This window comes from Thunnus albacares, chromosome 8, assembly GCF_914725855.1.
Source record: "Thunnus albacares chromosome 8, fThuAlb1.1, whole genome shotgun sequence".
NCBI classification, from domain to species: domain Eukaryota; kingdom Metazoa; phylum Chordata; class Actinopteri; order Scombriformes; family Scombridae; genus Thunnus; species Thunnus albacares.
The window spans coordinates 3691737-3706161 of record NC_058113.1 but is presented as its reverse complement, the minus strand read 5'-3'; the positions used below and the strand labels follow the sequence as shown (position 1 = coordinate 3706161).

Below are 14425 nucleotides of genomic sequence, written 5' to 3'. Positions count from 1 at the left end.
AATTTCTGTTGCAAATTTATTTAAATATCATTTTTTGGAGACGGGGTTGACTGATTGTGGAATTTTGTGGGGAGAACTTTTTCAAGGCTTGGGCACCGGGGTCCTATCTCTGGCTGCTAATCAGCTAACATTGCTAACAACACTGCCAGGAGTGAGCAGCACTGGAGGAGCTACTGTAGCAGGTCACAGGTGGTCTCCTTCTGATGTTCTAACTCTCTCTCTCTCTCTCTGCCTGCCTCCACTTTGTCATTTTCTCTAGTTTCTGGTTCCTCTTGAAACGTTTGATTTGAACAAAGCATTTTCATCATTCAGATAACATACCAAAGCACGCTTAATAACAGTTAACTGCAAGCCACTGAAAACCCATATCCACAATAGCCTTCTAACTATGTAAATTATGGTCTTATGTACACAATAATAAGCATCTAAAAGGTTTTAGAAATAAGTTTCAATCCAAAAAGTTTTTGTAAACTTTCCTGATATTGAGTTTGAAATGGCCGTGGTTATGCTCAGACATTTATTACTAAAATTACACAATTAATTCCGTGAACCAATCATAAATGACGTGACGTGCTGCGATACGCATATTGTTTCATTTCCGGTTGCCAGAGTTTCTGTGTTATTGGTAGCGTTTCTGCATCTCAACCATTGACTGTATATAAATATGAATGACACATCTCCATTTCCTACCACTATGCAAAAGTGAAGCCAAAATATTTCCTTTCCAGGAGCTGCCATCTTGCTGGTGTGATGTCATTTGGAGCCAGAGTCTGCACAGTAGAGTCTGGCGGCAGGATGATGGCCTGCAGGACACGCCCCCTCAGCCATTCTGTTTGAGAGCGGCTGTCACAGCTGACAATCATGACATCAGACCCCCTTACTATATCGTCAAATAACTAATTAAAAACAAATTTATCAGAAAAATGAGAACCATCAGCATGATAAGAACTACCTAAAATGACAGAAACCATCTTTTTAGTTTGGCTCATGTCCCATCCACTAACATGGAGGGGGTGGGAATTATGACCTATACTGCAGCCAGCCACCAGGGAGCGATTGAGATGTCTTGGCTTTGTTTTTGAGGAGCTGTCATGACGTCCATATTTATATACAGTCTATGATCTCAACCCAGTTAATTTTGCTATATTCTTCATTACTGCAGCTAATTACCTGCTGTACATTTAAACATACACTAGTTCTGCTTGAGCACACTTAGCTCACTCTTTTTAGTGACTTTCTTGCTAATCACAGTTGTTTTCACGCTTTTCAGATCTGCTAGTTACTTTAGCTTAGCAGTTAGCTTAGCAGGTAACTTAGCTTAGCAGTTAGCAATGGCTCCCCTCTCTCGCTGTCCTCCTCTGTCTTGCTCAGTGAAGCATGGCTCCGCACCATAGAAACCCAGTTGTTAGCTACTGTAGTTAGCCAGTAGCTAACCCTCAGTAGCCGGTGCAGGTGTGATCTGCCACACCTACACAGTCTTGAGAAATGGTCTAAACAGCAAAATTAACTGTTTTTTGACTAAGTTTTGTAATAGTTATGAATGTTTATTTTCACTCAGATTTTTGTGGATGCATAATGAGACACTTAACTTTGAGGTCATACAGTATATACATTTTTACTATTTCAAGCCAAATTTCAAGAGCCTTTAAGTAAATACTCTTGCGTAACATGGGCAACATGAACTCATTCATGTGATTCCAGTGCTATGGTATTATTGGTAATTTCCTGGCACTTTCTGGCCCCACCCTAGCTTCACTTATGACCAGTATGTAAAAGAACCCCCACAGAGGGAAGAAGGGCAGAGAGAAGGAACGAGGCCCTCTAGCAGCTGTAGTAACAAAACATCAAACTTTAAGACAGAAGATCTCTTCTTGTTCACTTCAGTCAACACTGTGTTTTAAAATCAATCATCCCTTAACCTTAAACCACATGGTTATTACTATAACCATGACAACTAAGGTCCCATAACCTTAAGGAAGTAGTCATTTGAATCCAAACCATGATGTTTTCCTAAACCTAACCACACCTTAACCATAGCATTGTCACATCATAAAACATCAGTTACATTTCAACAGTTTGTAACAGTTTTGGAAAGCACAGACATATATTATCCTGATGATCACCAGCTGTCAGGCCAGCCAGCACTTCAGTGTGTTGTTCTGAAATACATGGACCAATACGGATTTTGTCATTTAATTATGAGGATGTGCTGGTTTTAACCTTATTTTTATGCGTCCTACATAAAAACGCCCATATGTGCATTCAAGTTTGTCGATGAAATCATAAAACTTCTTTGAAACAGGACTTGGAAAACAGCCTTTCCACCTTAAGTTTGATCTGGATTACGAGGTACAGTATTTGAGAAATGATTGTACAATACAGAATCTCACAGAAGTGTTTGTTCTTTCACACTGGCTTCAAAAGTGAAGTCTAGAAACATTAAGATTCCATACACACTTTACCCAGGTAAAGGAACAAACAAGTCTATATAAGCACCTTAGTAATTGGGTAGCATTCAATATCCTGCAGCAGCATGGGGGTACTGTGACAAAATACTAATAAGCTTTTGGGGGTGGGAGAAGAAGACCGAGTCTGTCTGAGTTTCTAGTTACTTGGCATGTGTTGGCCTCCTGGGAGGCAATATTTGAAGACAACAAATACCTAGTTTGTTTTTTTTCCTTTTTCTGTCATTTATTTTTAGGAGAGTGTGTATTAAATTCAGGTTTGTCTATCGCCAGATGCCTGACTTTTTCAAAAAGGTATATGGCCATGGCTTTCCATTTGTTGTTCATAAGGACTATGGGCCAGATTCACACACAGGTTCTCATTTCTAATCTGACACAAGTTGCATGCAGCTTAGTAAATGTGGCCCTGAGAGAATATCGGTAAACAGGCTTATAATCACAAGGTTGCTGGTTTGGATTTTGTAGGCTGGCTGGGAATACATGGGTGGGGATAGTGAGGCATGAATGGCAAATTTTTGGCTTCTGGGACATGTGTGAAATATTATGTATGCAGAGGGACAGCCTGTAGGAGCATGGTAAATGCAACATGTTATTCACAGCGTGAAAATAATGTCTTCTGTCTCATGATGCTCTTGTGCAGCTAAATAAATATACAGTAACCTACAAGGCACAGGCTCAGGGGCTTGAGGGGTTGGGGGGGTCTAACTCAACGCCTTTGTGTGAAGTGACTGTAATTAAAAGGATGAAGCTGGTGATATTCTTTTCTTTATTTTAAAAAAAATAAGAAAAATCATATGAACGCCAACAATGGGTCTTTCGGACTTCTCTATCCTGTGGCACACAGCCCTGAAGCCATTGATTCCTACTGATTATGTAAATCTTTATAAAAGAACTCACAAATATATAGTTCCATGTTTAAAAAAGGTTCTGAAATTCCCTTAAACAGTTGGTCACTGTAGTTTTTATCAAATTTTACTCAAACAGGAGAAAATAGTGCATTTGACGGGGACTATTTTCAGCAGCGGATTAACATGCATCTGGTGTTCTAGAGAGTATTTCTGGCAGCAGGACAGTGTGTGTGGGATTGAGTCAAAATGAACTGCAGTGTGTGTATTCATGCTAAATTAAGGATCATGTCAATCAACACAACAGTGTCTGACTGATGTGTTTTTGATAGTTTTTAGCTCTATGGCACAGAAATAAGATATTCCAGGATTTGGATACACACACAGTACTTATTAGTGTATCAATTCATTGTTAATTTGGGTCTTTTCATTGGATTTGTTGACAAAAATAAAAAAAAATGTTCTTTTATATAACAGAGCTACACAGTACATGTGAAGGCTACAGTAAGCCTAAATTGATATTAGTAAGTAATTTAAATATGTTTCACAGTTGATTACTTGCTTGTAACCAGCATCACAAGTTTCCTTTGATGGTTTTCAATATATTTTTTTTATAGTGGCCTATAATGTTATGTGTAATATTTGTGGTGATGAGTATGAATCTGTTGTGGCATCTGTGGCATACAAAAGTATTTTGCATTTTTCACCTTACAGTCATGATTAATCTTGCAGTTCTAATTACCATGCAGAATATTCCAGGAAAAAAAAAAAACTAAACAGGAGGACTGCTGCCAAATATGAAGGGGCGGTCTGTTCTGCATCTTTGCCCAGGTGCTCATTGTCTCATATTCTGGTCATTATTGTTCTAACCTGAATCTAGTACAGTCTAAATTGACCGTGACAAGTATTGAAGCCTCTGTGGAGTTCTATTTGTTGAGACAAGTGTTGAGCAACAGTCTGTTACTCATTATGCCCTAAAGGAAGGTACCTCAATCTCTAGCTACACCTGTGGAGCTGCTCACTGGCTCCCAGCAGGAAAATGGCTGTACTGTGCGACTGTGAGATTACAGTTTGATGAATTCAGTTCTTCAGATAACATGAAAAGTGCTGCAGTATAAAGCTGAACAGATGTCAGTGTTCTTACTTCAATCTGCAGCAGGGCCTCCTCTCTCTGGCGAAGCACCTCTACATCCTCCTCACTGATCTCAGACAGGAAAGCCTGAGCTCCTCCCTCTGAGCCTATTGCTTCTCCAAACAGTGGACCCTCCTCCACCTGCTCAGTGGACCGGGTCTGGGGACTCTGTAGGAATACACACACATATATAAAATGATTAGATTAGATTGTTGCAATCATAGTAGATTCCACCTCTGTGGCTGTCAGTTACCTCCAATGCCATAACAACCTTTACCACACTCTACACACTGCTTCTAACCACCTACTTTTAATCTCATCATCACATAACTTGATATAGCTTTTTTTTTCCAATGACTGATGTTGCTTCAAGACCATTTTTGTTAGCTGATTTGTAGTAATGTATGTACCAAGTGTATAATTCAGGAAACTTGGCCAGACACTACAAAAATCAGTTTCTGCATCATTTTCATGGCTCTTCTTTCTGGAGTTTAAACTCAGGGCAGGAGCTAAATAGTAAAATAGCTATTAGCAAATGTAGCAAATATAGCAAAACAATGGAGGTGCAGCCACAATAGTGTTGTAGTAACAGTAGTACAATACTAAAATTTTAGACTCAGTGTGAAATGGACCTGTGGATAACCTAGCTGAACCAAGTATGCATATATGCATATATATATTTTTAAGAGACCAAATCCAAGAAAGAAACCAAAGGACAGTCAGAGCCGTCAAAGTAAGTCCACATCTAAAATGCAATCAACCTGAACAGAGCCAACCAACACTGGCAGGAACATGATGTGCCACAAGTTAATGAGCACTCATCCTGATTGGACTGAATATACTCTCATTTAGACCTGGTCTGACTAGGGTCCTGGGTAGGAACCAAGTGAGGGGATTTGATTAAAATTATAATTTACATTTAACATTACATGTAAACTACATTCTACTGACTAAAAGGCTGTTTACTAGAAGTCAGGTCTTTTCTCTAAAATTTTACAGTCTGTTTATCTAGTGTGCTGTGTGAAATGTAATCTAAAGAATCCCTAATGAGCAAATATGCCACATAAGATTGCAAAAATAATAATATAAAACAGTTAGAATATAGTAAATAAATACATACAGTAAATACATTTACTCAAGTACTGTACTTAAGTAAAAACTTTCTTGTGAATGAAACTTCCACTTTTGTCCAGTGTCCACATTTTACGGCTTATTTCAACACTGAGCTTATGTTTAAAACTATAGGAAGATCAACCAATTTTTTTTTTTTTTTTAATTTAAGATTGTTGCAGTTTAATGTCCATTCTGTCGCCAGTCACCGCCAACTTGATGGCTGGTGTAAAGTGAGTCTGTTAAAACATGAAAACCTGTACACTCTGCACATGAAAACATGCACAAAAAAGCAGAGGAAGGGGAAAAGGCATTTTGTCAGAGCCTTTTTTTTTTTGCATTGCAAATGTGTTCCACCTTTGTGTAGCTGACTGCACAACTAATTCACGGCAGAGGGGTCAGTGTGGGTCAGAGCACAGGGACCAACCCGGGCTGAGTCACAGCGTTCTGTCTACTGGCCACGATCTGACTCATCACTCCTCAGCAAACTCTACAACATCGTGCTCACTCCTCCACATACATACCCACGGCAACCGCTCAAGAATACATTACTGCATCACACAGATGGGGACGACCATCAAGACAATCGTTCTGACATCTTATTTCACGAGTTCGCACGCTGCTTAACAAAGTTCAGTTTCCTGCTGTCGATTCCGGTCGACTCCGATGACGTGAACTGGAAGACGGTGGGCGAGAAACAGTCAATAACATTTGCATTGATCTGCCAAATGCTCATCTAAATGCATATGTATGGCATTCCAAACTTCAAAACACCTCTCATCAGTTGTTATCCACCGACTGAAAAAGCCTTCCACTTCATCTATAGCAGAAAATACAGACTCTCACTTCTTATTGCCGCTGCTTCTACTAGATGTAGTTTCACCGAGCTGTTTTTCCACAGTGATTAATGAATAGTGAACTCGCTGTGATGGACTGAGAGTAGTCGCAATTATATAATGTTCCCTTCCTCCAGCTTGCTGCCCCTAAAGCCCTTTACCTCCAACGCTAGCAGTATAAAAGTCCTTGATAATACGCCTTCAGATGGACATAAAATCTTAATACATACCGCTCTCCCTTCTGTAAAAAAAGATGGATTTTTGAGCAAAATGGTGCTTCACAGACTTGTTACTGTCTAGCCAGCTGAAACTGTAAATGATTTGCTCATTCTTTTTTAGCATCAAGGCGGAGTTCATGATGGTGTCCTTCAATCAAAGGCAGTCAAACCTCCACCAGTTCAGAAGTGCTGCTCTGAACTCACTTTGTCCTTAGTTATACATATACAACCATGAATAAATATTGTTATAGTTCATAGAATGATCATGCTATCATAGTGCTTATGTGGTAATACTTATGGTGTCACATGCTCCACTCATTCAATAGGATAGATTAATATATTACAATGACTATGATGTATAAGCATAAAGTAAGGTTCAACAGTGTTTTTAGGTCACTGTGTACTATGATATCATATTATTCTGTGCACTGTAGCGTCTTAAAGATTATCACCAAATCTCATAATATTCCTCCAGCTCAATTTGGATTTCTGGAAAAAAACATTGAACTGGGTATTACTTTTGGGATTTGGGGGTCATCATTGGGTAATGTAACAACATCAGGGAGTGCAGCTTTAAAGAAAATAGTTAAAATTTTTTGTTTTTGAAGATTTATTGTCAGACAGACAGATCTTCCACAACAAAGAAAAAAAGGCACCGAACAAAACAAGAAAATTAAGAAACACATTCACCGATTTAACAACACATTCTCAACATAAAGAAACATGCTGTTTCTTATTGTTCTCATTTAGAAACCAGCAAACACAAGACTGTTGCGAGCTCTAGGCTACTGAACAAAACTGAACTGAATTACAACAAAAAAGAAGTGCAACACTGAAAACTGATTCAACTAAAGTAATTTGTAAAAAGCTAACATTTTATGTATAGCCAATATATCCAGTGATATCTGAATCATGCAGTCATAACATTAAAACTAAACTAAACAACACTGTTGGCTGTTGCACCGTATTGCATCGTTCTCTACAACTTGCAGTGTTTGCTTTTGTTCACTGTGTTTGTCATTTACTTGTGTTTTGCAGTTGCAGTATGTTAAGATCTCTCAGCCACAGTACACTTTCCATACTGCCACCGATACTAATACTGTTGAGGTGATTATTTGATGAAGATATTTCAATAAATTAAAAATGATCACACTGCAATTTACGCAAAAAGTCTTTTATGCTTGGCTGAGGTGGAGAAGTTGGTGGATCAGTAAGAAAATGCATAGATAGACTTAGCTGGATGTTTTCTCATTTCTACACTGCACATCATGTATTGGGTTGTGAATTCATAAGGTCTGCTTCCTTCAGTTCCTATTTATTCTTCAGTGTATAAATCCTCTGATACTTGATGATGACAGTATTGCTGTTTAATATCAAATTCATATTGATATTCTTATATATTTCTATACATTTTCCCATATGATACAACAGTCGTACAGCATAGCACATATTCTATTTAGTAATATTGCAGCTATAACAGGTACGAAACTGAGAAATAAAGTAAATCCATACATGCCCATATATAGCAGTCTACACACTGTCCTACTACACTGCCATACAGTCCTCTGAACAGGCTTACAGTATATTCTGACTTATTAGATGTGGTGTATTTTTTTCCCCGCTACATTTATTACTTCTGCTACAGCAATCACCCTTTTTTTATTATCTTGTTTTAGTGATCTATATCAATGTTTCAATCACATGCTGTTAATCTGTAAAATAAAGATTGACTCTCATATGTTTACTGATTTCTAGTCTTTTTTTTTTTGTTTGTTTGTTTTCAAAGGGCAACTCAGTGAAAATATACTCTGTATTTCTTGCCAGTAACCACTTTAGATTCAGAAAAAAAAAAAGAAGAAAAAACATCACCAGTGCAAGAGTTGGATGTGACGAATGGAGTCCACTGTAATACAGCGGAGTGGAAAAGACCAGACAGAGCTTCAAAGGAGCTCTTGTGAGGATGCAATCGAGCAGAGAAATGCCATCTCATCATCCTGCTCTTTTATGAATGACAGTGAAACAAAGGGCGGATTTTCAGCTTTCATATCAGCTCACCTTCTTCGTGTCTTTCTGTGCTAGAGGAAGCAAGGCCCTTGAGCGCTCTGCAATTTTCTGAAACAGAGCAAATGAAGAGACGGGTCAAGAAGAGTCTTTTTTTTTATCCTTATTAAAAAGGTCAAGTGTTTTGGTTTTTTTTTTTAATTTTGCCTGTGTGTGCAACAACTAGCACCTCAGATATGTACAACTTTCTGTCAGTGAAGTGGCTCCATTTATTAGTAAATAATCCACTGATCATAGCTATAATATTAAATCATATGAACATATTCTATATGCGGTTACCTTCTGCAGATCTCCATAGCGCTGCACAGACTCTGAGAGTTCAGTCTTTAGTCTGGTCAGACGCAGACGGTCTTGCTGTGTAATAAAACAAGATTAACTTTAATTAGCTCAAATGTTGTTTAATCCATTGTTTATTCTTCAAAATGACAATGAATGAGGGAGGAAGGGGAGCATAAAATACCCGTGAAGAGCCGCTGATTATATCAGAAAGCTGTTTGATGAGTTGGCTTGTGCTGGTGATGACTTTGTTGGTTTGCTGCTGCGTGGAGTGTCTGGGAAAAAAGATTGGAAGAAAGACAGAGAGAGATTAATGAACTATGAGAAGTTGCCAAGATAAAATACACTGCTTAACAATAAGCAGTATTGTTAAGTTTTAAAACTTGTGGGTAGGCAGAAAGATGAGGCAAACTCCCAGAGTAAAATGCAGAGCACTTTTATTTTCCTTTAAGGTTCGTGTATATGTGGGTGTGGTTTAAGCTCTGCAAAGAGAACAAAAAGAGAACAAAAAGTATTCATGATAGTTCTATATGACAGGTAAGCATTGATAACAGAACCAAAAATATGAATATAAACTATGTGAGTTAAATCAAATAATGAATAAATCTCATTCATGTGACACACACAACACATGGCTGGAGTCAAAAAGGACAAACAAAGGGAGGAAGGTGGATTGATTGATTGCAGCTGAGAGGAGGTGTTCTGTTCAGGTAGGTGTGTTTGATTTCTCCGCTGGCTGAGAAGTGGTCAAGTGACTCCTTGGTGGGGACTTTTGATAACTCTCTTAATAATATATTGCACATTATAACTAAAAGTAACCATTTTCAAGTCAAGAATGACAAGTCGTCAGTGTTGACATCAAGGTGGAAACATGTCTGAGGGTGTTTACACACCATCATAGACAAGATGATGCGCTATTGACCAACAAAAACCAGGTCTGAAGTAAATGGCGCAGTGTTTCACTGTTATTTTAAGGTGCATTATCAAGACAGTAATATGTAGCTACATAGGCGGGTGCACAACGCACGTGCACTCTGCTTGTTACACACACACGGATGTGCAGTAAATTGTCTAATTATTTGACCAAAACATGGCAATACACCGAGGTATTTAAACAGATGGACGACAACGGATCAGACACAGATCAACTCTCCTGCTGCATCAATACATGATGACATGAGGAACACATGAGGAAATAAATGAAGTGAAAACAATGATTCAACTAAAGAAGGAAATAAATCTGCACAGCTTCTAGCTGCTGCCAGCAGCAGGATCAGCACCTTGGAGAGCTCATCAAGTCATGATAACTGTGTTAATGATTCTTTACATGATTAAAATGAATGATTTAATTTTTGAACAATATTTAACAAATATTCTTTAAGATTTTTGAGAGTACAGTGATCAGGTTTCCATACATTCAGCAATTAAAACCCTGCTGATTTGACCTGTTACTCCATGACTGAACAAAACGATTTAAAAGAAACCAAAGCTGTAATTAAAAAATAAACCTTTTCAAAAATCAAACGAAAATACATTCACAACAAATTAATGAACAGGACCCTAAACTGGTGGTCTGGGGCCACGGGAGGGTCCAGGAGCAGCAGGGGCCAGTGTGCTCGTTATGGATCCTGCGCTTTCATTTTGCGCACAAGCAGATTGTTTCCTCTGCAGAGAAGCACCCCTTCTTACTACTTGGCAAATGCGCCATTATAGTAGAAATCTGCCAAGGTGCAAGTGCACCACGCTTTTAAAGGGAATGGGAGATGACACTCTGATTGGTTTATTGCATGTTACGCTCAAAACACACCCATGATTAATTAGGAGACTAAGGACAACCCCTTTGAACTATGGACCTGGCACAGCGACCACTTTTCCAGCGTTAAAATAGCATAAGTGGATTTGGACACACCCTAAATGCACTTGCGCCATCCACTTCAGACCGTGCTCTTTAGATGGTTAAAATAGGGCCCTTAATCTAAAAAAACAAACAAATCTAAACTAACTCATACAGGACTCTCCAGGTCAGGCTGCTCTCAGGTATGTACGGTTGAGATTACATTTGACCTGCAGACTGACTGAGTATTAACAGCTGTCTGATAGAGGTGAACAGTGTAACACAGCCAAATCCTCTCTTTTCCTTGATGTTTTTAGTGGGAAGCTTCACCGGTGTGAAAAGTTGAAGGTGCAGCCATATTCATAACTCTCCAGCACGTCTGCCGGAAGCCTGGGTTAAGACAGTTATTAAATATCTATGCTGTCAGGTCATCCTGGGCTTACAAACCCCAGCCATCCTCCCTACCCCCAAAGGCCAACTCCCATCCTCCAGGCTTTGACACTATAACAGGCTGCCCCACAGAGATATGCAGCCACACAAACACACCTCTCCTGCTGCATACTCTACTCAAATATTGATCTACATGCACTGTGGAAGGTGGCAGGGGAAGCAGACGGACCATAGTGCATTCGGGCTAGAAGGAGCATGTCACTATAATTTTGTGTCTATTGTGAGAAAAGCCAAAGTGTCATGGTGGAAAAATACCTTAAAAAAACATTGCCCATAATATCTATGCTGACGATGGTTAAAGAGAGTTGAAGAGTCGGGGAAGTAGACAGGGTAAAAGTTAATTTTGCTGCTAGAAATAAACGTTTTACTGTAAGGAAATAATTAAATTGGACTGCAGCCAGTGTCTCTTCTTGAACACAGTCATAACAGACAGAAATTGTGTCTTCTATTGGAAGAAGTTTTACACTTATTATGTAATCAGGATTTAAGGCTTTAAATAGCCTGAATGTATGTACTGCAGTAAGGAGATAGTGAATGTTATTGAGATCGGACAGTTTTATAATATAAATTTAATATTCCAAAAAATGTAACAGTATATAGAAGTGTCGTTTATAATCAATAAAATACAAAGCTCCATTTCACTTGCATTGCTAACTTGTCTAAGTATTATATATGCTGTACTATTGATTTGTTTATATGATCAGCCATTACATTACATATGCTTTATGATTCAGAATGCATTCTGCTCTAGGACACACCAGCACCAGCCAGAATATGTGCACAGACACACAAACACACACACACACACACAACACAAAGATTAACAAGTGCTAAACCTCAGCCTGATGTGTCATCGTTTAGCTGTAAAGCAGCGACAGACATGTGAAGGATTATTTTGAAATCACAGCCAGCTAATGCTCCATCGTGTTACCCACCAAAATTACAGAGCGGAGTACAGTGTGTATGTCTGGCGTTCTGCATTAGGAATGTGGATGACTGACAAATAAAACTCAGTAGGTGATAAGAATGTGCAGCTGTGATGCACAGCCTGATACATATGGAGAGTTTCATTTCAGGAGAACTTTTCATGCATGAAATAATGTACATTCGAAACATTGCCCCCACCAATGACAGAATCAGAATCAGAGACTGTTCTCACCAGAAAAACAACAGCATTGGTCATTTGCTCAAGTCAAAAAGTGACAAGTGACTTTTTGTACTAAAAAGGTTGGTATACCATCGCAAAAAGTCTTAGTGAGGAGGTCAGGGTGGATGGTTAGGTCAACAAAGCATGTGGCTTTGACATGAGTGACGCCAACCGTCAACACTGTTCTTTAGCCATGATAGCATTGTGGCTCTAGGGATGACAATGAACCACCTTCATAGTGGTACCTCTAGTGCCACCATGATGTTAACATAGTTAACAATTGAATGGACTTTCAATAAATTTGGTGCAGATATCCATAATGGACAGATGATTTCGGTAATGGGCTGACTTTTCATATAGTGCCACCAGCAGGTAAACAATTTCACTTATCCAGTGAAACATCTCAAGATCTAGCAGATGGATTGGTGCAATTTTCTCATAGCTCCAGGATAATGTATCCTAATTACTTAAGTGATCCCCTGACTTTTACTCTAGTGCCACCATGATGTTGATACATGCAGTTTACAGTGAAAGTCTCAACAATTTGATATGAAATTTGGTAGAGATTTTCATATCCCCCTCAGGATGAATTATAAGAACTTTGGTGATCCTCTGACTTTTCTATTGTTATAATTAGGTCAAAATTTTACTTTGTTATAATCATAGTTTTCCACCTCAACTTGCCCAAGTAGTTTCAGTTGCTTAACCAGACCTTAAACATAAAGGTGGCCAATCACAGAATGCCCACAAGTCATTTTTGGAACTGTCATTGGGGTCATTTTGGAAGACCCTGACAACCTATTTTATGGTTTAGGTATGAGTATGACTTGTTGCCTAATCACTGACAAATTAATTACCTGGTTTAGATTTGAGCAAACAGCTGAATCCAAGCAAAATATTAAAATCTGATGAGCTGTAGCATTCCACACAAGCTAACTTCTGTAGATTTTTTCTAGTCTTGTATCTTAATTTAAATTTTGGCCTACTGATTGTGCAAGAGGAAAGGTCAGGAGGCCAAAGCAATATGATTCATCCTGTGGGACCATGAGGGCACTGTCACACTAGCAAATTTAGATCTGAAATAAGTTCATTTTAATGGAATCTCGATGATCAGTGGAGCTTTTTGAGAAGAGTTGAACTTTGGTGAACCTTGACATGTAAATTTTGCAGCTGACCAATTTACAAAGCGTCCTGACAGTGCTGACCTTGCAGGGTCCAAAATTGAGGATGTTATCACGGTAGCTGTGTCACACATTCCGACCCTGTACTGCTGAATGAAAAGCAATTTTGCTAGAGAACATGAATGAATGTTTCTGCTGTGACCTTGCATTAAGAAGTAGTTTTCCAGGTACACTCTCATGGACGAAAGTGATAGTGCCTGACATAACACATTTAATGACAACCTGACTCATAATTTTTGAGGTAATTTGCACTATATCAAAATACAACAGATTGACCAATGGATCAACCATCATTCCCTGCTCTTTAAACTGGAAAATACAGTTAAATATAAATATATGTGAGCTGAGGATCAGCTCAAATTCTGTTAACTGACGTGACTGGAAGGATTTTAACAAGTTAGTCAACAGCTACTTTTTTTAAAGAGATATACATTTGAATACATTTGACAAGTAGAAGTACAAGTGAGAAAAGGGAATCCTTTAAAACTTGCAGCCCACCATCTAAAAATACAATGTGAGCTGCGATGGATCATCCATGAGTCAGTGGAAGTCCCGCCCACCACTGCCACGCTGTTACCAAACAAACAGATCTCGCCCACTACTGAGGACCCCTGAGAAGACCTCTGCAGTATCACTGCACACTGACACATCTGCTAGCTGCACTCTTCTCCCACAACACGCTCGAGAGCCAGGCGGCCAGAAACAGCATGCAAAAGATTGGAATTGCTCACACTGTGAATTTCAATCAGTCACCTCTGTTGTGTGTTTCTCCTGCCTGCTTGGTGTTTGGTATTCCTTTGAGGTCTGGCTGGCCGTGGTGAAGGAGAACTGAGGAGTCTGGGAGCAGCTGGCTGCAGGGGGAGGTGTGAA

At 39.0% G+C, this 14425-nt stretch overlaps 1 protein-coding gene across 5 annotated transcripts in view; it reads right to left on the bottom strand.

The window, feature by feature from the left end:
- tsnare1 (T-SNARE Domain Containing 1) overlaps positions 1-14425 on the bottom strand; it is a 218893-nt gene that overhangs the window by 120716 nt on the left and 83752 nt on the right. For all 5 annotated transcript variants that reach the window (XR_006404418.1, XM_044358493.1, XM_044358495.1 and 2 more), the window contains exons 6-9: positions 9128-9218; positions 8947-9021; positions 8662-8718; positions 4455-4610 (exon numbers count right to left, since the gene is read on the bottom strand). Coding sequence is in view for 4 of the 5 variants with exons in the window: in XM_044358493.1 (XP_044214428.1) it covers positions 4455-4610; positions 8662-8718; positions 8947-9021; positions 9128-9218 (379 nt within the window). In the remaining variant the exon portion in view is untranslated. The remainder of the gene's footprint in view (positions 1-4454; positions 4611-8661; positions 8719-8946; positions 9022-9127; positions 9219-14425) is intronic.